Source organism: Haliotis rufescens, unplaced genomic scaffold (assembly GCF_023055435.1).
Source record: "Haliotis rufescens isolate VD_foot unplaced genomic scaffold, xgHalRufe1.0.p SCAF_52, whole genome shotgun sequence".
NCBI lineage: Eukaryota > Metazoa > Mollusca > Gastropoda > Lepetellida > Haliotidae > Haliotis > Haliotis rufescens.
Genome location: NW_025964246.1, coordinates 2,368,485 through 2,392,063, shown reverse-complemented (window position 1 = coordinate 2,392,063; position 23,579 = coordinate 2,368,485). Strand labels below are relative to the sequence as shown.

The 23,579-nt window shown below is 41.1% G+C and overlaps 2 protein-coding genes across 17 annotated transcripts in view; one reads left to right on the top strand and one right to left on the bottom strand.

The window, feature by feature from the left end:
• The window catches only part of LOC124152132 (FERM, ARHGEF and pleckstrin domain-containing protein 2-like), a 157,741-nt gene that overhangs the window by 64,774 nt on the left and 69,388 nt on the right, over positions 1 to 23,579 (top strand). For all 7 annotated transcript variants that reach the window (XM_048384911.1, XM_048384910.1, XM_048384909.1 and 4 more), the window contains one exon: positions 2,813 to 2,963. In XM_048384911.1, coding sequence (XP_048240868.1) covers positions 2,865 to 2,963 — 99 coding nt within the window. In that variant the 5' untranslated portion in view covers positions 2,813 to 2,864. The remainder of the gene's footprint in view (positions 1 to 2,812; positions 2,964 to 23,579) is intronic.
• LOC124152134 (probable xyloglucan galactosyltransferase GT15) lies at positions 5,405 to 23,032 on the bottom strand. Of its 10 annotated transcripts, XM_046524915.2 has the most exons (5): positions 14,958 to 15,326; positions 13,642 to 13,820; positions 10,503 to 10,724; positions 7,019 to 7,141; positions 5,405 to 6,716 (listed from the first exon to the last, which is right to left on the bottom strand). In XM_046524915.2, the coding sequence occupies exons 4-5, from the start codon at positions 7,126 to 7,128 to the stop codon at positions 5,408 to 5,410; spliced, it is 1,419 nt and encodes a 472-aa protein (XP_046380871.1). In that variant the 5' UTR covers positions 7,129 to 7,141; positions 10,503 to 10,724; positions 13,642 to 13,820; positions 14,958 to 15,326; the 3' UTR covers positions 5,405 to 5,407. The 10 variants fall into 10 exon arrangements, with proteins under 10 accessions (XP_046380871.1, XP_046380870.1, XP_046380869.1 ...); XM_046524914.2 differs by lacking the exons at positions 13,642 to 13,820; positions 14,958 to 15,326 and adding an exon at positions 22,718 to 23,032; XM_046524913.2 differs by lacking the exon at positions 14,958 to 15,326 and having other exon boundaries at positions 13,642 to 13,950.

Below are 23,579 nucleotides of genomic sequence, written 5' to 3'. Positions count from 1 at the left end.
GTACACTGATGGTGTTGCAATGTGTGACAATGTACACTGATGGTGTTGCAATGTGTGACAATGTACACTGATGGTGTTGCAATGTGTGACAATGTACACTGATGGTGTTGCAATGTATGACAATGTACACTGATGTTGTTGCGATATGTGACAATGTACACTGATGTTGTTGCGATATGTGACAATGTACACTGATGGTGTTGCAATGTGTGACAATGTACACTGATGTTGTTGCGATATGTGACAATGTACACTGATGTTGTTGCGATATGTGACAATGTACAATGATGGTGTTGCAATGTGTGACAATGTACACTGATGGTGTTGCAATGTGTGACAATGTACACTGATGGTGTTGCAATGTGTGACAATGTACACTGATGGTGTTGCAATGTGTGACAATGTACACTGATGGTGTTGCAATGTATGACAATGTACACTGATGGTGTTGCAATGTGTGACAATGTACACTGATGGTGTTGCAATGTGTGACAATGTACACTGATGTTGTTGCGATATGTGACAATGTACACTGATGGTGTTGCAATGTGTGACAATGTACACTGATGGTGTTGCAATGTATGACAATGTACACTGATGTTGTTGCAATGTGTGACAATGTACACTGATGGTGTTGCAATGTGTGACAATGTACACTGATGTTGTTGCGATATGTGACAATGTACACTGATGGTGTTGCAATGTGTGACAATGTACACTGATGGTGTTGCAATGTATGACAATGTACACTGATGTTGTTGCGATGTGTGACAATGTACACTGATGGTGTTGCAATGTGTGACAATGTACACTGATGGTGTTGCAATGTATGACAATGTACAATGATGGTGTTGCAATGTGTGACAATGTACACTGATGTTGTTGCGATATGTGACAATGTACACTGATGGTGTTGCAATGTATGACAATGTACACTGATGGTGTTGCAATGTATGACAATGTACACTGATGTTGTTGCGATATGTGACAATGTACACTGATGGTGTTGCAATGTGTGACAATGTACACTGATGTTGTTGCAATGTATGACAATGTACACTGATGTTGTTGCGATATGTGACAATGTACACTGATGGTGTTGCAATGTGTGACAATGTACACTGATGTTGTTGCAATGTATGACAATGTACACTGATGTTGTTGCGATATGTGACAATGTACAATGATGGTGTTGCAATATGTGACAATGTACACTGATGGTGTTGCAATGTATGACAATGTACACTGATGGTGTTGCAATGTATGACAATGTACACTGATGGTGTTGCAATGTATGACAATGTACACTGATGGTGTTGCAATGTATGACAATGTACACTGATGGTGTTGCAATGTATGACAATGTACACTGATGGTGTTGCAATGTGTGACAATGTACACTGTTGGTGTTGCGATATGTGACAATGTACAATGATGGTGTTGCAATATGTGACAATGTTCAGTGATGGTGTTGCAATGTATGACAATGTACACTGATGGTGTTGCAATGTGTGACAATGTACACTGATGGTGTTGCAATGTATGACAATGTACACTGATGTTGTTGCGATATGTGACAATGTACACTGATGTTGTTGCAATGTATGACAATGTACACTGATGGTGTTGCAATGTGTGACAATGTACAATGATGGTGTTGCAATGTGTGACAATGTACACTGATGTTGTTGCGATATGTGACAATGTACACTGATGTTGTTGCAATGTATGACAATGTACAATGATGGTGTTGCAATGTGTGACAATGTACAATGATGTTGTTGCAATGTGTGACAATGTACACTGATGGTGTTGCAATGTATGACAATGTACACTGATGGTGTTGCAATGTATGACAATGTACACTGATGGTGTTGCAATGTGTGACAATGTACACTGATGGTGTTGCAATGTATGACAATGTACACTGATGGTGTTGCAATGTGTGACAATGTACACTGATGGTGTTGCAATGTATGACAATGTACACTGATGTTGTTGCGATATGTGACAATGTACAATGATGGTGTTGCAATATGTGACAATGTACACTGATGGTGTTGCAATGTGTGACAATGTACACTGATGGTGTTGCAATGTGTGACAATGTACACTGATGGTGTTGCAATGTGTGACAATGTACACTGATGGTGTTGCAATGTGTGACAATGTACACTGTTGGTGTTGCAATGTGTGACAATGTACACTGATGGTGTTGCAATGTGTGACAATGTACACTGATGGTGTTGCAATGTGTGACAATGTACACTGATGGTGTTGCAATGTGTGACAATGTACACTGATGGTGTTGCAATGTGTGACAATGTACACTGATGGTGTTGCAATGTGTGACAATGTACACTGATGGTGTTGCAATGTGTGACAATGTACACTGATGGTGTTGCAATGTATGACAATGTACAATGATGGTGTTGCAATGTGTGACAATGTACACTGATGTTGTTGCAATGTGTGACAATGTACACTGATGGTGTTGCAATGTGTGACAATGTACACTGATGGTGTTGCAATGTATGACAATGTACACTGATGGTGTTGCAATGTATGACAATGTACACTGATGTTGTTGCGATATGTGACAATGTACAATGATGTTGTTGCAATGTATGACAATGTACACTGATGGTGTTGCAATGTGTGACAATGTACACTGATGGTGTTGCAATGTGTGACAATGTACACTGATGTTGTTGCAATGTGTGACAATGTACACTGATGTTGTTGCAATGTGTGACAATGTACACTGATGTTGTTGCAAAATGGGTGACAATGTTTCCTGTTGGTGTTTCAGTGTGTGAGGATGTTGATATGACGGCGGAGAACGCCGGACAGTAACCCCTGGGATGTCGGACCCCCTGTCCCCCAAGTCTCCCCGCAAGGGGAAGCACGTCAATCTCCGAGTCCAGTTCTTGGACGATACAGTTCATGCCTTTCCAATTCCGGTAAGTCACAGTGATTCTCCAGTAAGGTCAAACAAAGTAGTGTTTCAAGTAACAGCTTAGAAATACAAATACAGGCTTATCTACAAAAACCAGCGAAGAGCAACAAAACTATGGAAAATGAACACACTTTAATAACAATAAGAATAATAATAATAAGAAGAAGAATAGACCATTTATATTGCACATATTTCTAGGGGCATGCTCAAAGCGGTATTATTACCCCGATCACTGGATCAGTGTGCTATCATGATATAACATTCATACTAAGTTTTCCTATAATAATTAGATCCACATCAAGTGCTTTTATGAATTATCATGGTGTAATATGTAGACATATCTTTTGTCTGGGAGATGGGATCTTGATACCTTAGGCTAGCATTTATCTAAAAGCTTCAAATCTATTAAACTATGTAGACATAACTCTTGTCTTATTGAATAGTATGTCTAGGAGATGTGCTCCCATTACCTTAGGCTAGCATCTATATAAAAAGCTATAACTGAAACTACTGATATTTTATACATGCATTTTACCTGATGATAAGTATTACTTGCTAAACTATAATTATATGAAATGATGTATAAATATTATACCATGATAATTCATAAAAGCACTTAATGTGGATCTAATTATTATAGAAAAATTAGTATAAATGTTATATCATGATAGTGCACTCAAGAACCATTCTCAGCTCCCTGAGGAGTATACAACCCAAGCTGCCTGTTAAGACACTAGAAGGTTAACCACATTGTCATCTCATCCTACCGGGTACCCATTCACTGCTGAAACAAGACACAAACCCCATTAAGAGTCATCATAAGGATAAGATCCAGGCACATTTTAATGGTCGAGGTTGATGCTTTATGGGGAGTGTGTCTTGTTTGTAATTTATGTGGCTGTCTCTATTTAAAGTGTGTACATTTGCCATAGTTTGGTTGCTCTCTGCTGGTTTTGTTTGGAAGGCCTGAGCTAGTCTAGCGGCTGCGTCTCGCCCTGCCATGCACGCATGCAGATATGATGAACAACAGGTGAAGGTCGCACTGCATTTTGAGAGATACAGAGGTCGACCTATCGTATCATGTCAACGTAAGCTGTACCGAGCATCACTGCGCTTCAGGTGCAGGACTAGATTACTCTGTAGATAAGGAGATAAAATCTATCAATAGATACCGTATTCGAAGTAATAAGCACCCAGGGCGCTCTCAAAATTGGAAATAGGGGGCTTTTATTAGAATATTATTTTGGTGAAAATAAAAACAGAGTTGGAAGATCGTAATTTTCATGATTTATGCTGACAGCCTGAAATGTTTACCTAGGACAGATATCTTTTTCCAGAATTTAATTGCCCATCATTAAGGGTGCATATAACACACGAGTGCTTATTTGAACGAATAAATAAGTCCTGTGTACATTGATCAGTCGGAAAGGGGTGCTGATTGGGATTGTTCACTAGCCAATATATTTGCAAATATTGCCGTCGGCGCTTATTAGAGTGGGGCGCTTATTACGTCGAATACGGTAGTTAAAATCATGTTAAACCCCATTTCACCTCACCCCATCTGCTATCAGCCACTGATGTGTCTTGTGAAGCCCATTTCTGGTGTCCCCCGCCGTGATATTGCTGGAATATTGCTAAAAGCGGCGTAAAACCAAACTCACTCACTCACTCACTGGTGTGTCTGCCCCGACCTACTGACGTAGAAAGCATGAATTTAACATTCTGAGGCGTCTTAGAATTGTTGTTTCAGACAGAATGTTTCAGTGTGAGCTTCAAAACAAACATATTTGTATTTTGAAAGAAGGAGTGAAATGGTTTATGTTATTTACACAGTATCATTCAGCGCGCCTATTATGACCAGTGAACAATTTTTGTTTTTGTGGAAAAACGGAGACATTTTTGGTGGTGTTTTCAAGCATTTTCAATTGATATTCTTTTTAAAATCCCTTTCCATTGCATTTGGTTGGCTAAAAACTCGTGTTTCCGTAAACCAAAAAAAACAACATTTGGCCACGCCCACTCACAGACAACTGTTTCCTGATTGGCTGATAATAACATGGATGTATTATTGCGGTGGACATTGTCACTGATTTCGTTTTATTGTCAACAGTTTTTGTGTGTTAATGCTTAATTAGCAGCTGCAAAGTTGTTATTGTTGATGTGTTTATTAGAAGGTAGAAATGAAATATAAAAATGTGCACATTTTGTTTTTTTCTTTTGTACCTCCATAAACTCTATATTAGTGGCTGTGGCCTATGTTTTTTTTCGGTTTATGAAAACATGAGTGGTTATGACACTGCTTTTTACATTAATATCTCAAAATAATTCTTGAATGGTCATCCCCCTACATGCTTCTGTGATGAAGCTGGTGTAGAAATATGATGACGCACTCAAATTTCTAGTTCGTCAATCATAACAGATGTTTGTAACAAATAACAACAGAAATTTTCACTTCAGATTGTATATTTTGGATATCTCATACATTATCATATCAACAGCATCAACAAAATGTTGCTTCTTTTTGTTGGCAATCGGAACCATATCCGGGACACTATATTGAAGTTGCCTAGCAACAAGTACCAGATTCTTCTGCAGCCGTCTTATCTCAGATTTTGGTATCTTTTTCAAAATATCAAGTATATTCTCTCGTTTGTTTTGTATGTGATGTGATTCAACACTTACAGCGAAATCTGTATAATTTAGAACACTCTGAAATGGATAAACCACATCCTGATGACTGAATTTAAAAATCACAGGAATACAGCCACTTTGAATACTGTCGTAGAAGCTCTTACGAGTTGGGGAATCTCCCTGTGGCTGTAAACAAAACACCGAATTCTCCATCCATTCCACGGTAATGTTCAAATGGGTTATAGAACACTCAGTAGTCACCAGCATTAGCTGTTCTGGAAGTGTCGTAGCATTTTCTAAATACTTTGCTTTACTCGTACCTGTTATTTTGGTTTGAAACTGATCGATGAGAATGGCTCGGAAGAAATTGCTCCTTCTGGTGCTCGAGGCTAGGAATAAAAAGACTTTCCTCTCGTCCAAACCAGGGGAGTTTATGGCCTGTGAGGACGTATATAATGTGTTACGATGCACGTACGATGGGTAGGGTACTACGATAATTCGCTGTTTCTGTAGTCCAATTTGACTTCTCCACGATATCATTGCTTCTTTTTCTATGGCCAAAAACGTCACATTTTGACAGTGTGGATTCTTCAGGTAGGGATATCTAGTTGAAGATTGTTCTCGTTCGATTTTAGCCAAGGCTGCGAAGTGAGGTTTCCCCTGTTTGAAATAAGGCCATGTGTCTAGCATCTCGAACAGCTCGGTTGTCAATGACGACACGTTCGCGCTGAGTCTTTTGCAGAAGAACATGACACCAATGTATGATGGGATATAAAACACGTCAGCTTCCTTTGGATCATAAGTTCGGTATCGGCTGTTGGCCAGCTGGTGATGCATCACCACTTCCAGGGAGAATTGATTTGTGTTATGTACCCGCATATCGCCTTTCTCGTACAGGAAATCACCAAAGCCATTGTTACTGAAGTTGAAGCAGCTAATGTGGTCACTTATTCTTGGAGATATACAGTTTTTAATGTCCATGTTGAACTTGGGCGGAAGGTCGTAGATGTAGACTTTGGGAATTTTCTTCATGTGCGTAATGGTGTGAATAGAGTTATCCCCCTTGAGCACATCGGTGTTAGGGTTGGACAGAATGACGCTCTCCTGAATTTTAAGCTGGTGGATTCTGAAGAAGGAAAAAGCATGTTCTTTTGATGTTGAAGAATTGAATGTAAAGTATTTAGTGGATATATCTAATTATCGAATTTCTGTCTTGAAAATTTAAATATGTCTGGCTGGATGGATGCAATGCTTGCCAGGTTTGTTTGTTTGTTTGTTGTTTAACGTCATACTCAGCAATATTCCAGCAAAATGACGGGGTCTGTAAATCGAGTTTGGACAGACAGTCCAGTGATTGACATCATGAGCATCGATCCACGCAATTGCCATGGTAAGGCTGTAGTACCAGGGCCTGGAGTGTCTACAAACCTTTTGTCTTGGTGAGTTGACTCGTCCTTGAGCCAGAAGAGGGTGCTGATGCCGCTGATGAAGGCGATAGTGACTAGAAACAGGGGACGTCGCCATAGTCGTCGCAACATCGTCACGGGATATCTGAAAGTAACAAACGCTTTTGTTGTACAGGATTTCTGAGTGGGTGGTTGCTGACACCGGCACTTTTTCAGCACGAGTAACTTGCCTTTGGGCATGGTGGGGTAGCCTAGTGGTTATAGCGTTTGCTTGTCATGCCGAAGGCCCAGGTTAAAATCCCACATGGGTACAGTGTTTGATCCCATTTCTGGCGTCCTCCGTTGTCATATTGCTGGAATATTGCTAAAATTCAGCATAAAATTTGCTTGCTTATTTCCATTGAGCTATGACACACAGTCAGACAGGACTGTTTCCGCAAAGTGATTGTATCTTAACTCATACTTTAACAAAGACTTATGATGGTCGTAGCCCTAAATTCATTCAATGGAATGAGGACCAGGTTCCATATTGTGACAATTATTCCTCATTTCCGTTGGCTCCCATGACTATGCTTGTCGTAAGAGGCGATTAACGGGATCGGGTGGTCAGGGTTGCTGACTGGGTTGATGCATGTCATCGAATCCCAATTGCGTGGATCGATGCTCATGACATCAATCACTGGATTGTCTTTTCAGACTTGATTGTTTACAGACCGCCGTCATATAGCTGAAATATTGCTGAGTGTGGCGTTGAACAACAAATCAGGGACCTTTTCTATCTGGGTCTCACCAACGTATGTCAAGTTTGGAAGACTTTTCCAAATCAGACATTTTGTACCAATCTCTTAATATCTACAACAGGTACCCGGGTAGGGTAAGGTAATAGGGTGGAGGGTACCCAGGTAGTAAATTTGGACTTGTCCCAGCCCTATTTTCTTGTCATATATCTCATATCAACTATATCTAAATATTTAACCAATAAAACTGCATCGTAGGCAAGCCAGGTTTCTTGGGTCAGTGCCTTCAGCAGAACATAAGTGATCAGTTATTACTTGTCCAGATATGCCTCAGGCTATTCCTTCACGGCTCTATTCCTTCATGGCTCTATTCCTTCACGGCTCTATTCCTTCACGACTCTATTCCTTCACGGCTCTATTCCTTCATGGCTCTATTCCTTCACGGCTCTATTCCTTCACGGCTCTATTCCTTCACGGCTCTATTCCTTCATGGCTCATATAGTACATTCTTCTGCTTAGGGCCATTCTACTCATTCAGGGCCATCAGAGACACAAGAGGACTTTGTTGTGTACTGCAGCACATCCAAGCACATTGGTGGTAGAACACCATATTCCAGCTATATGATGGCGGTCTGTAAAAAATCGAGTCTCATCCCGATAATCCAGTAATTGACATCATGAGCATCGATCCACGCAATTGGGATATGATGACATGCATCAACCAAGTCAGCGAGTCTGACCACCCGATCCCGTTAGTCGCCTCTTACGGCAAGCATAGTCGCCTTTTTGTGAAATTGAAGAGAATCGCTTGTTACCTTTCTATTATATTTTACAAGTTAACAATTTAAATCTAAACAATTAATTCCGATGCAACCTTGAATTCTAACTTACTTACTAGAATTGTTTGCAAATGTATATTCTTCTGTTTCCAGATCTGTGAAATTAAAGACATTCTCTATGTTCCTTTTTAATATATTTCAAAAAACAATTTATCTCTTGTATTTTCTTAAAATATTTTCAGGGCTCTGTTATTATATTGACAACAGGCTATGAAAACCTACTTGTAAGTGTCAAAATATCCCCGAAACTTACCTTGCTATCGGTATCATGTGTGTCTAGGTTCTGATAGGATATGGTAGAAGATCTTATTCATGAACTGTCGGACTCAATCACTTTGCACACTTTACAGAATATACATTTTGTGAACCATCAGGAAGACTTGAACCAACAGTGGGTTCTGTGAGGCATTGAAGAAAGCGGATTCTCAGTCCTGTCACGATTTCCCTATTTTACACTGTCATGATTTCGGATAATACAGGCTCATGGTTATATTTGTAAAGCATAGTCATTGATACATTAATAGTACTAAGCTTTATATTCAGGACAATGCCAGTTGAAGTCTCACCCAAGATTTGTACTTGACTATAAACGTTCAATGTTAAAATAACATTGAGTACGTGGTCAAAGTCAGATGTTGAATTTATATGTTTGTCCATATATATAACACTCCCCACATGTATGTGATTGGTACAGTTTCCAACAGAGTTCAGATTCTGTTTTCTGTATATGTTAAGTAGGTCATTTACGGTAGGGCTGGGACGAGTCCAAATTTACTACCCGGGTACCCACCCTACTATTACCCGACCCTACCCGGGTACCCACTGCAGGTCTCAAGAGATAGGTAAAACATGTTGGATTGGGAATAGTTTGACCGTACTCCTGTCAAAATAGATTTAGATACACATATAAACCGATCTGGTCATGCATACACTGAAGTTGACTGATGTTTTATCATTATGCAAACATATAAAGTCAAAAGGAATGTGTGCAAAGTCAGAAAGAATTGAGAACATTTATCACTTATAGTGTAACCATAGAGTTCTAGATAATTTTTGCCATAAAACAATATAATCACATGACTAACCACGGGTCCGGGTAGTCCTGTGGGTACCCGGGTCCTACTCAGTACCCACCCGACCTGGGTACCCGAGTTACCGGTCCCAGCCCTACTTTACGGTAATATTGTCAGTTGTCATGTATTCAGGAGGATTTGTGGAAATATTTTTTGAATATTATAAACTGAAATTGTACAAAGCTGTTCCTTGGTCTCTATGTTATTCTGAAATCATCATGTGTTGCATCAAATGTCAGTGAAAATAACCAACTGGGAAGTCAAGTTTCCGCATCAATTTAATATAGGTAAAACAAATATACGGCTTTGTTTAGGTGACTTGTATTTCATTGAGACAGCAATTATAAAGGGGAAAGAAGCATTATGTTATTGAATGCAATATTAAAAATACCTGAATATTATATTTTGTCAAAAATATTCCCAAAAAAACTTTTACAAAGCCTATTTTGCACATAAAATTTTTTCCAAATTTGCATGCCTATATGTCCCTGGATTGATATAAATCATAAACAAAAAACTAAAAAGACATTTGCCGAAACTGCCAATTTGTCGATGCCTTGTCCATTTAATGAATATTCTATACTGAACTTACCTTAAAATTAGATCCAGAACAGAGGATGATTATGTTGGTACGGATATTGAATAATTATCCAGTTAGAAATGATCCAGAAACAATTCAAAGTAAGTTGGTCACTGTCGTACATTTAATGAATATTCCATACTGAACTTACCTTAAAATTAGATCCAGAACAGAGGATGATTATGTTGGTACGGATATTGGATAATTATCCAGTTAGAAATGATCCAGAAACAATTCAAAGTAAGTTGGTCACTGTCATACACGCCTATGGACTTACTTTCAGTGAAAGATGTACCAAAGTATCTGGCCAAGTGGCCAGAAATCTCCCGGCACACCCTTCTGTCAATCAAGCCGTCTGCTCTGGATGGCAGCCATCTTGGATTGTATTGATGTTAGCACAGCTGTTGTGATGGTGATGAGGGGTTCAGGAATATGGTTCTTGTATCTTGCTGCCACATATGGTCAGCTGGGGGTCATTGAACAGCCATGCTTCCTATTCCTGAAGGAAATGTGGCAGATGGTTGACCAATCATACCAATGTTGAAACCATTTTCTTCTGTGTTCTTAAGTTTTACATCAGCTTGATGTTCATTGGTGTAAATGATTCAATGGTAATAACCATGCTTTGTATACTCTATGTTGGGCCTATATGCAGCTGTTTCTCAGGAATTTGATCGGTTCATCTCACGAAAAATTGAGAAGTCGCACTTGATAATGATAAAAGGTAGCTAAAAAACTACAGGGATTTGTCTTGGCTTCTAAGTACTCTGGGGGGAATCTAATCAGGGGGATGGGGATCTTTTGTTCACAATCGGGATTTATTTATATCTATCACTTTTCTTAATCTCAGATGTATTTCAACATAGTATTTTAACAATACATTTGCCACACTCGGCAATATTCAAACTATATGATGGCAGCCTGTAAATAGTGAAATCAGTCCAGTGATGGACATCTTGAGCATCACTCTACGCAATTGGGATACGATGACATGCTTTTGTTTGTTTGTTGTTTAACGCTGCACTCGGCAATATTCCAACTATATGACAGCGGTCTGTAAATAATCAAGTCTGTACCAGACAATCCAGTGATTGACATCATGAGCATCGATCCACGCAGTTGGAATCGATGACATGCATCAACCAAGTCAGCAAGCCTGCATGGTCACCTGATCCCATTAGTCGCCTCTTATGACAAGAGTAGTTTCCTGTTAACATGGGTTGCTGAAGACCAATTCTACCCCTGTTCTTCACGGGTCCCCTTTTTTGTTACTGTATGCATGACACACAAGTCGTCTCAGCCATCAAGTTAGTCTTAATTATGTTAACATTAATTAGGATTTCTTTTTTCTCATTTGGGAATTTTTACAAACACAGTATCAGTTTAGATGCATGTCTATCACGATAGAATGTGCTTCACTTAAATGTCACCTTAACATACATGTGACATTGCATTTTCATGAATACTCTTTCAAGATGGATGTTTTGAAAGGAAGAATTTAAATTTGAATTTGTGAATTGCACAAGCTGCAAATATCATACTCATGTTGGGTGGCAAATATGATCAGGTCAGTGTTTCAGCTTCAGAAATATTTGCTTTTCTCTCTCGCAGTTGAAGTTTAAAACTTGAAATGACAACCTGTTGAAACAGTGGTAAGGGAAATATTATCATGCTAATTTGTGTCTATAGATGAAGCACTCAGCTAGTCAGATATTCCTGCCACAAGGGACAATAACTTTTTTACAGGCCAATTATTGTGTAGTTGGCGGTTCCCTAATTGATGTCGGCCATCTTGTTCTGTTTCGAATATCAGGAAAACTATCTTGTTCTTTTTTCTCCATAAACACAAAATTGCCTGAACGCACAGATGTGTCTCGAAAATATTTCCTCAATAAATGTGACAGTGTTTTTGAAACATAGTGCAAATGTTTATTTTGTAAGGAACAATTTAGTTATGGCTGTTAAGTATTTGAGTTTGGCTTGGGTGGTCCTATGGTTTGTGTATTTGCTTCTCATGGAGTAGGTTTGAGTTCAGATCCAGGTCACAATTTCATCCTCATCAGCAATCAGCACAACACATCACTCATGGGTTCCACAACCTAGGCCCCTTTAGGCTTTCCTCCCACATAAAGCCGACACACATCGACTAATATTTAATCTCTGAAATGAAAATATTTTAAGATTTCTTTGGTAATCTGTCTTTTTATATTGTCAAAAGAATCTCTGAGAATCTCTTTGTTTTCAGAAACCCAGAGACTGAAGAAATCTTGTCTTGCCAAAGTAATGTAGACATGCATGGTATTTTCGGATACTTTTGTTTCAGGGTCTGTGTGAGAGACTTCAAATTGATCCATCCAACTTTTACATCTGAATTGTTGTCCTTGTACACATGATGCAATATTGCTTGTAGGGCGTTATGATCAATATTCACCATCTGGATATAACACTGTAGGCTCATCATGTCTTGGAGAACTTTTATGAGGTTGTGTTTTGTTTCATGAAACTGATCCATCAAAGGACAATATTTGTGGCAGCATCTGTTGCCATCATCTCCAGTCATCTTCATCTGCTCAGTGTGTTATTTCAACAAGCAGGAGAGCATTAAGAGCTGAAACACACCCCCTACTGGGACATAGTGTCATCACAAGATTCCTATGTTTAGCGCAACTTTCAACATGTGAACACACTTAGGACTCTCTAATGATAAACAACACTGATATCAATTACATCATGGAAAAACCTTCCTACCGAATATTGAGTTTGGTTCTTTATTTAACCATGGACAGACTTGGGTATCTTAGACTTCAGTATTTTGAAAGTTGGAGAAGTTGTTCCCTAGTGTTTTAATCGACAAACTCTGCCCTTATTTTGAAACTTCTCTATCTCGTCACATATTGTCGACTGGAGCATGGTATATCATTAAGTGTGTCATGTTGATACATATTGATTGTATTGTGACAGTTTGATTGCCTTAAATGAATTATTGCATTCATTTCAAGGGCGATTGTATCTCAATAGCAGCAGCGGTTGTGTAGATATATGGGTGAGAGAGAGTGGGTGTATTAGAGAAAATAGAGTGCGAGAGTGGGGAGAGAGAAGAGAGTGTGAAAGAGAATAGAGAGAGAGGGGGGGGGGAAGAGACAGTGTGTGTGTGTGTGGTGTGTGTGAGAGGATGAGAGAGAGAGAGAAATTCTTTTGTACATATTTATTGTCTCAATTAAAGCGAATTAACTTTGCAGATTTATTAACATCAAGTGCCACGTTCCCCAAAGTGATATTACCGCTACGACTGTAGTAAGTCCACGTTAAACTAAGGGAAGTACAATTATCTAATTTGTCCTTAACCATCTCCATTGCTCATTATAGAATACTACATCTGTAGCTGACGATGCTAATGGAACTCTCACAGTACTCACCTCTATCCTGTAGTGCATGTGGTCTCCCCACCGAGGTAGTCCATGTTAATGAAGCCGTCCCCAGCTTATCTTTATGCCCGGGCTATTGTAGGCTTATAACAATGTCAAGACTTGCTCCAGCTTTGTAGTAACTGAACAGGATTTGCCAAGGACCATTTTAATACCTGTTAGACCCACCCCTGTGAATGCCAAAAGAAATTTATGAAGCCAAACAAAAGACCAATCGACTGCTTTTGATATGATTGTTACAGCGCTCTTCATCAGCCAGGCACCTCTTACCTGTGATTGTTCGTTAGGCCAGGTAAATCTTACCTGCATATTATTAACTTCCTGTAATCTTACCTGGCGTATATCAAGACATTCCTTCACCTGGTTCAGTTGTCAACCTAACTATTCTGATTACGTCAGGTTATACCTGTCCTCGATGTTTCACTCGTTTGTCAAATACAGGTAAATGTTCAAACTTTACCTCTCGTATCTAACGAGTCAGGTAAATATTACTGCTGTGTCGGCTGTGAAGCAAGGATGGTCATACCAGCTTCAGTCCTGGGACAGGTATATCATAGCTGTCGAAATGCCTAGTAAGACAGAAGTAAATTCCTTAGCGAGAGAATGTTGTATGACAGAGGAGCTGCCGTAGCCACAATGTGTGTCATTAATTAACACGTATCAACTCACAGGTGCATAGCCTTACCTGTAACGACCAGACTTTTTACCTGTATAACAGTCAGGCAGTCTTACCTGGCCAAATTGGCTGCATAATTGGGACCTTACTCCAGGTATGCTTTACCTGTATTAACAACCTGCCTGAGATAACATTACCTGTGTAGACCTTGGCCTATGTCTTACCTGTAGGATCAGTTGATTAAGGGGTTGGATCGATGAGCTCTAGAACTTGGATCTCCAGATGAGAATATTGAATAATATCTTTTCTTGGTATCCCAGGATAGAGGTGGAATAATGCTAAAAGCAGCTTCACCCATCTCACACACTCACTCACTTTTACCTGTGACCCATGAAGATCCGGGGTAGAATAGGTCTTCAGCAACCCATGAAAGGCCATAAAAGGCGACTATGCTTGTCGTAAGAGGCGACTAACAGGATTGGGTGGTCAGGCTCGCTGACTTGGTTGATGCATGTCATCGTATCCTCATTGCATGGACCGATGCTCATGTTGTCAATTACTGGATTGTCTTGTCCAGACTTGATTATTTACAGACCTTCGTCGTACAGCTGGACTATTGCTAAGTAAGTAGAGTGTTAAACAACAAACAATAAAAAAATAGAACGATAGCATCAAGACAAGAAAATATTACCTGTAAGCAAGTCCAGCTAAGTTGGTGTGCGCCCTGTGCAGGTCTATGCATTTATATGAAGTACATTGAGTATGATGTGGCTACTGTTGTAATCAATAGCACAGCAACAGTCCTTCCTGTCCTGTCGCTGGGAGGCAGGCAGGCAGCATCTGCAGCAGGGCTGTTGTTGCCGTGACAGATTCAGCTTGTCCATGTCAGGGCCCGACTTGACCACAATTAACTGTTCATGTGTCATGTCATGTTCTGTCTGCTGGCCCTAATGATATTTAAGTAGTGTGAGAATTTGTTCCTATTGACTGATGACCTTTAAAATGTTTCAGGGTTTAGAGGGAATAATATGTAGCCATTGTTGATGATGATTGAGAGAGAGAGAGGGAGAAAGAGAGAGGGAGAGAGAGAGAGAGAGAGGGAGGGAGAAAGAAAGAGAGAGGTAGGGAGGGAGAAAGAAAGAGAGAGAGGGAGGGAGAGAAAGAGAAGGAGGGAGAGAGGGAGGGAGAAAGAAAGAGAAGGAAGGAGAGAGAGAGAGGGAGGGAGAAAGTGAGAGAGAGGGAGAAAGGGAGAAAGAGAGAGAGAGAGGGAGAAAGAAAGAGAGAGAGGGAGAGAGAGAGGGAGGGAGAAAGAAAGGGAGAAAGAAAGAGAGAGAGGGAGGGAGAAAGAAAGAAAGAGAGAGAGGGAGGGAGAAAGAGAGAGAGGGAGAAAGAAAGAGAGAGAGAGAGAGAGCTGAACTGTCAGTCATAGTTGGACTTGGACTTTGATGTTTGGATAGATCAGAAATATGAATAAAAAAATAAAATTTATCAAAATATTACACATACACTAGTTCTAAAATTGATTGCCATCATATGACTGGAATATTGCTGTGAGCAGTTTTAAACAACAAACAAACAAAAAAGATGATAAATTACTTTTGGGGAAAATATTCATTTGATGCTCTTTTATGTTTTTTCACCTATGTTAAAACAATCCTCACTTGAAACGTGGCAAGTATGTCAACTAGAAAATGAAAACTTGTATCGAAGAAACACTACCTTGAATTTATTCCGTTATTGAAGAGAGTAAATATTTGTACTGACGATAAACCAGTTTATGGGTGTAGTGAAAGGACGTTACATGTCTGAATGTGACATTGTGATACACACGTCCTATATTGCGTGAAGGTACAGGCTCTTTGTGTGCAAGTGTGATACATCGTGTCTTCACACCTGCTTATAGCCTGGAGCCCCATACAGTTTAGCTGCATATGCCCAGTGTTATACTGAAGTTACACAACTACTTTGTGTGCAAGTGTGTTACATTGTGTCTTCACACCTGCTTATAGCCTGGAGCCCCATACAGTTTAGCTGCATATGCCCAGTGTTATACTGCACTTACACAACTACTTTGTGTGCAAGTGTGATACATTGTGTCTTCACACCTGCTTATAGCCTGGAGCCCTATACAGTTTAGCTGCATATGCCCAGTGTTATACTGAAGTTACACAACTACTTTGTGTGCAAGTGTGTTACATTGTGTCTTCACACCTGCTCATAGTCTGGAGCCCCATACAGTTTAGCTGCATATGCCCAGTGTTATACTGCACTTACACAACTACTTTGTGTGCAAGTGTGTTACATTGTGTCTTCACACCTGCTCATAGTCTGGAGCCCCATACAGTTTAGCTGCATATGCCCAGTGTTATACTGCACTTACACAACTACTTTGTGTGCAAGTGTGATACATTGTGTCTTCACACCTGCTTATAGCCTGGAGCCCTATACAGTTTAGCTGCATATGCCCAGTGTTATACTGAAGTTACACAACTACTTTGTGTGCAAGTGTGTTACATTGTGTCTTCACACCTGCTCATAGTCTGGAGCCCCATACAGTTTAGCTGCATATGCCCAGTGTTATACTGCACTTACACAACTACTTTGTGTGCAAGTGTGTTACATTGTGTCTTCACACCTGCTCATAGTCTGGAGCCCCATACAGTTTAGCTGCATATGCCCAGTGTTATACTGCACTTACACAACTACTTTGTGTGCAAGTGTGTTACATTGTGTCTTCACACCTGCTCATAGTCTGGAGCCCTATACAGTTTATCTGCATATGCCCAGTGTTATACTGCACTTACACAACTACTTAATTGTCTATCAACCACATGGCCCTTCTGTGAACACACCCGGATATTGTCCTCCTTTATTGCCTACCAAATGGAGATTTGATGATGCCATTGTCTGCATGGATGAGGGACACCTTTGTTAAGTTTTTACTGATCGATGTGAGGTGAGGTGAAATGGAGTTAAACGTTGCGTCCAAGATTATTGCACTTATATAGCGACGTGCATGTACGTGTGTGTGTTTGTGTGGCTGCTTGTACTAGTCCGGACTGATACCGATTTATAGTGCTAGCCCACTGAGATACCATGCCGCAGTTTTACATGAATACCCCACTCAGACACAGTATACTGACTCAGAGCCGACCAGTCCTGGTTTTAGCCCCTTAATGCCGAGCGCCAGACAGGGTAACAAGTAACAAGTATTATCTTTTAACGTCTTTTGGTATGACGCGGTCGGGGATCGAACCCCGGACCTTCCGCTCCCCGGGCGGGCGCTCTACCATTATACCATGGAGGCGGTCTGATCGAATGTGACTTGGTTGGTCGGCGGGGTACCATTGAGAATGCTTGACAGTCGGCGGGGTACCATTGAGAATGCTTGACGGTTGCCTGGGTACCATTGAGAATGCTTGACGGTCGGCTGGGTGCCACTGAGAATGCTTGACGGTTGACTGGGTACCACTGAGAATGCTTGACGGTCGGCTGGGTGCCACTGAGAATGCTTGACGGTTGACTGGGTACCACTGAGAATGCTTGGCGGTCGGCGGGGTACCACTGAGAATGCGTGACGGTCGGCGGGATACAAATGATTGTGCTTGATGTTGGGTTTGGTTCAGGTCTACCAATCAGTGAGGACCATTCAAACGGTGAGGGGTTAAACTGCTATCTTCAACATACCTGTGTTTCTGGGAGGATCAGTTTTCTAGTCACCCTTATAGCCAAAGACGGACATAGGTAATACCTGCATTCTTTCCCCACACAATCTCACCTCAGTGACTGACATTGACACCATCCTGTTTGGTAACTTAGCAAACTTAGCAAGTGTTACACAGAATAGAAACATTTTCCTGTACAGATGTCAGATGTAGTGACCCTACTTTATTGACAGGGCTGTCTTGCTTACCTGAGACCTGTGGAGATCCGGGGTAGAATAGGTCTTCAGCAACCCGTGCTTGCCGTAAAAGGGGACTAAGCTTGTCGTAAGAGGCGACTAACGGGATCAGGTGGTCTGGCTCGCTGACTTGGTTGATGCATGTCATCGTATCCCAATTGCGTGGATCGATGCTCATGATGTCAATCACTGGATTGTCTGGTCCAGGCTCGATTATTTACAGACCGCCGTGATATAGCTGGAATAGTGCATACTACATTCCTCCTGGAGGTGAACAGGGAATGCAGTATATTGATCAAATTAGTTATGGATAACTGCATCATTTGGTGGTGACATGTGGACGTACAAGCAAACAGTTGATCATATCAACATCATATAGCACCATTTACTGCATGACCTGTCAGTTCTATATTGACCAAGGAGAAGGATATATCCTGATCACGCTGGAGGGAACCTGACTGCAATCTCTTGCTGGAACAGTGATCTTTTGATTCTGCTCGAGCGGCCCAATCATCTGAGTCGTGTCCCTTTGTCCTGCCAGAATCCGATAACTGTGGGTTTGAATCCCAGATTTGCCCTGAGTATCATTCTTGGTCTTGTCAGCACCATACCATGCAAGCATGCATGACAGGCATGTGGTATGATGGGCAGATTTTGACTCTCCTGTCTTCAGAACAGCATTAAACCAACTCACTCACTTGGCCGCAGAAAGTATAAGTATTTATTCTTTTTTGTCCATGATACATAAGGGTGTTTGAGCTAACATGTCACCCACTGAACGACAATGATCAAACTAGCTGGGATGCCTATTTGTCTGAGGCAAGCCGCCTTTAAGATCCGTGACACGGGAGGTGGTGTTACATCCACAGGTTCCAGAAACTGTTGGCGAGCGCTGAGACAATCTATCTGTTGAGTCTGTGCGTGATCCTAGGCCAGTGCAACATGCTGTGTTTGATTGACTAGGTTTAATCATTAATGAGACTGGCAGGGTATGGGTGAACTAGGTGTACATTTGCCCTCGTCCGCCAGCTGGCAATGTCAAGACGCTGCTGATAGTGTCACTACAAACAAGAACCTCGAGAACGAGCTGCCAAATGAAATGTTGAGATGTTTTCCCTGGTATTTGTCTCTGAATGAATTTGCAGAGTTGATGTTTCTTTAGGTAATGTTTGCTTGTAAATTAATGAGACCTTTGGATGTACATCTGTTGGGTTTGGTATTGTCATCAGACTCAAATCTGTCAGCTATTGGCAGAAAGGAGATTGTGAATGATGTACCTGTTACTGGAGGATCACACTGAGACTCCTCGTGTGACAGAGCTGATCGCTGAACAACATGTCACATAGGCCATGCACAACATGCTCTCACATCAGTCATTAAGGCAGTTATTGGACACTGTAGACACAATTTGGGTAAGGGAACTCTATCAGGGTTAAAATGGGTCCCCAATGCTCCACAACACTTAGTAAGACTCCGACCTAGGACCTACACCAATCCCGTCAACCTAGGAATCACCAATTCCATTGACTTTGGACTCGATCCCCTCGACCTAGGATTCAATCCTGTCAACCTTGGACGCTACAACCACCTTCACCTAGGACCCACAAAACCCATCGACCTAGGAGCCAACAATCCACTCGACCTAGGACCCACAAAACCCATCGACCTAGGAGCCACGAATCTCCTCGACCTAGGACCCACAAAACCCATCGACCTAGGAGCCACGAATCCCCTCGACCTAGGACCCACAAAACCCATCGACTTAGGAGCCACGAATCCCCTCGACCTAGGACCCACAAAACCCATCGACCTAGGAGCCAACAATCTCCTTGACTTAGGACTCAACAATCCCCTCGACCTAGGACTCAACAACCCCCTCGACCTAGGACTCAACAACCCCCTCGACCTAGAACTCAACAATTCCCTTGACCTAGGACTCAACAATTCCCTTGACCTAGGACCCACAAAACCCATCGACCTAGGAGCCAACAATCCCCTCGACCTAGGACCCACAAAACCCATCGACCTAGGAGCCAACAATCCCCTCGACCTAGGACCCACAAAACCCATCGACCTAGGAGCCAACAATCCCCTCGACCTAGGACCCACAAAACCAATCGACCTAGGAGCCAACAATTCCCTTGACCTAGGACCCACAAAACCCATTGACCTAGGAGCCAACAATCCCCTCGACCTAGGATTCAACAATCCCGTCGATCTAGGACTCAACAATCCCATCAATGTCTACCATGAACATCTGGTCTGAACACTGAACCATAATCAGAAAGTATTTGGATCTGTAGCCACAAACCTATTCTTGATTAAAGAGCAATAAAATTATCATGTGATCATGAAGGTAACATTTTTTATATGGAAAAAAGGAAATTTTACATACACCATTGTTTCAAAAAACGTTTAATCTGCATACCAAATATGATTTTATTTGTGTTCCACGAACCACCTTTCCGAGTCCCGAATACCTGCTAAATAGACCCCTGAATCCCATTGCCAGAAAGGGGGCACCGGCATCAAATGTTGACCTGACGGTACTAGAGCTTGTGCTTGACATACAGAGGAGGAAGTAGTTATCATGACCTGCACAGAAGAGCAAGGATTGGTCCTTTCAGAAACAGGAGATACAAGAAGTTATCTCCTGGATCAACACACACAGTCTCCTACTGAAAAACTATCCTTGTACACATTTCAATGGGGATGGAATCTTCATGAATGCAATCAGTTTCTGCTTCGTAAGACAAGCAGTGTTGTGTTAGCTGTGATATTTTCGCATGACTGCCCCCAATGGCTTTTTTTGAGAAAATTTGTTTGGAGGGTTTGTATGAAATCGTTGTGATACAGTGAGCAGGTGATAGAGGGTTTCATGCATGGTGAAAGATGATATAACAACCAGTGAATAGTAGCTGTTCTGTCCCGGACACAAGGGGTATATTACATCACATTCGGTATGAAGGTTATCCCATCCTCACAGACCCTGAGTGTACAAGGATACAACATCAAATAGATCCTGTTTGCTGCTTGATTTATTTGCATACATCTTCATTGATACGTTTGTGTGAAGTTTCATGTGATGTCTTTAATGTTCCATGTTTATGACTTCCTGAATAGCAAGTTGTCATGCAACTATTTTTTGTTGGTGGTTCTGTATTTTGAATCTTATCAAAATGGGCAGGTGTGGGTGGCCCAGTAGTCAGCTGTTCAGCCTCCACGGACTGGGTTCTAATCCCAGGTTCGGCCTTTTCGTGATAAGTCCATTTTCGATGCACCAACTTCCATTCAGTTAGTGAGTGCTCATGGCTACATTAGTTTTACTCTGGTCAATGGGTCTGTGTGCACTTGATTTTCATTCTCACCTCCCTGGGGAGTATATGACCAAAGCAAGGCGCTAGGTTAACAGTTACATTACCATCTCATCCTCCCGGGTACCCACTCATGCTGGGTAAACAGAGGCATATTGCAGAACGAAGTCTCTTTCCTAAGGAGACACCACATGTGCTACATGTGTCTTAGTGTGGGCAGATCATCCAGCAGTGAATGGGTACCCGGTAGGATTAGATGGAAATGTGGCTGTTAACTTTCTAGCGCCTCACAGTCAGCTTGGGTTGTATACTCCCCAGGGAGCTGAGAATGAAAATCAAGTGCACACTGATCCATTGACCGGTGTATAATGTTAGCGCTTTGAGCATGCACCTTGTGTGTGGAGTCTTGCGCATTATAAGTACACACATCTATATTATATTTTATTAAGGTGTCCCGCAAACATAACTGAAGTTCTGTTCAAGTGTTTGACCTCACCGGCTACAGATATCAGGCAACTGAAACCCCCTGCATGACACACGTCAACCAGCTCAAGATTAGCGGCAAGAAAAGATCCACTGATTGAAACATACCGGGAGCTCAGTTTCTGCCACTGTGATAAGCCTCTTCACAAAAGCTTGATTAATACCTCAGTATTGAGGCCTCTCTATAGGATTAGACTCAAAACGAAATGGTTTAATTGAGATCCCCTCCACAAGAACGTGCTTGTTACCTCAGTCCCTAAACCATATAATTTTCCCAGCTCTCACTGTAATTCTATAGCTCTAAATGAAGCAAGTCTAGATTTTCACAGATTTAATTATGAATGTTCCATCTCACTGAGGCTCCTTTTTTAATTTAATTGTACCTGCTTCTATTTATCAATTTTTTCAAAGACTAAGCATTAGTCTATCTCAGTATTGAGCATTCTTGACGGATGAGTTTGACTTAAAATGACACGTTGGCATTGTGGTTTTCTTTGGGGAATATTTTCCACGGTGTAACAAACTACACTAGTTAATTTCACAGCTGCAGTTTGCCCAACATGACTTCTATCTTGTGGGTAAAACGATTGAAATTTTTCACCTAGGCAATTTACAAAATGCAAAATGACATGTCGAAATACATGACTTTTTCAGTCTATTTGTAAAGTATTTGACTGTAACATATCCAATGCTTATCAACGGTGGAGCAATAATCAAATATTGTGTATGGAGACATGGACATATTTTACCAACCTTCATATCCAGTACAGCTGCAGGTATATCCTATACAACTGTGGGTATATCCTATACAACTGCAGATATATCCTGTACAATGGTTGTAGCCACACTGGTTGGCGAGAGAGGCACCTGCCTCTTCACATGTCGTAAGGCAGTTATCACATGCCTTGTGCTGCATGGCTGACTGGGAAAGGGTTAAGGTGTTCGTATACACCCGTTGCCCCGGCCCCCAGGTTGAAGGGATTTGCCCGTATCAGGGGCAGGCACCTGTTGATAAGTTGGAGAAAGTTGGGACAGGGAGTGAGTGCTCTCTGAATCCCTTCTTTGGGCAAATGGGTTTTTGAAGAGCTTGGCCGCATCTAAATTGGAGGTCATTTTGACAATATACATGTTCTGCACTGATTACCATCCTTACAATCACCTGAAAGACACATCCTCTGAGGTCGATTTTAAAAACAATTTATTTCAAACATAATGGGTTGCCATCGCTGAGTAGATTCTCTATAGATGATGTAGATTGAAGAAGAACACTCATGGCTCAATTTAGCCATATAAGACACGCACCAGTGCAACCTATTATTGAAAAATGTAACCTAATATTAAGTCTACTTGCATCAACTGCATGTAAAATAAATTCATATTTGTGTCTGGCTGTCTTTAGTTTTCGACACAACAATGATCTTTGAACACAATCACTACCTCTTGGCTTTATTTACAATACTACATCACTGATCCCTTTGTTACGTGTACTTAGTCATGCTTTCTGGGGCATGATGTCATCAAATTGTGGGTACTTCAAGATTATGTGCACATCCTCCCATTATGTTTCATAACAATACATCCTCAATGTATGCAAAATCATGTCAGTCATTGGAGA

What these genes read in the sequence shown, in the direction of transcription:
- LOC124152134 (XM_046524911.2), bottom strand. An exon ending in TCAACTCACCAAGACAAAAG is followed by an intron (nt 6,717 to 7,018) that starts GTTTGTAGACAC and finishes TTCCTTCTTCAG; the next exon opens with AATCCACCAGCTTAAAATTC.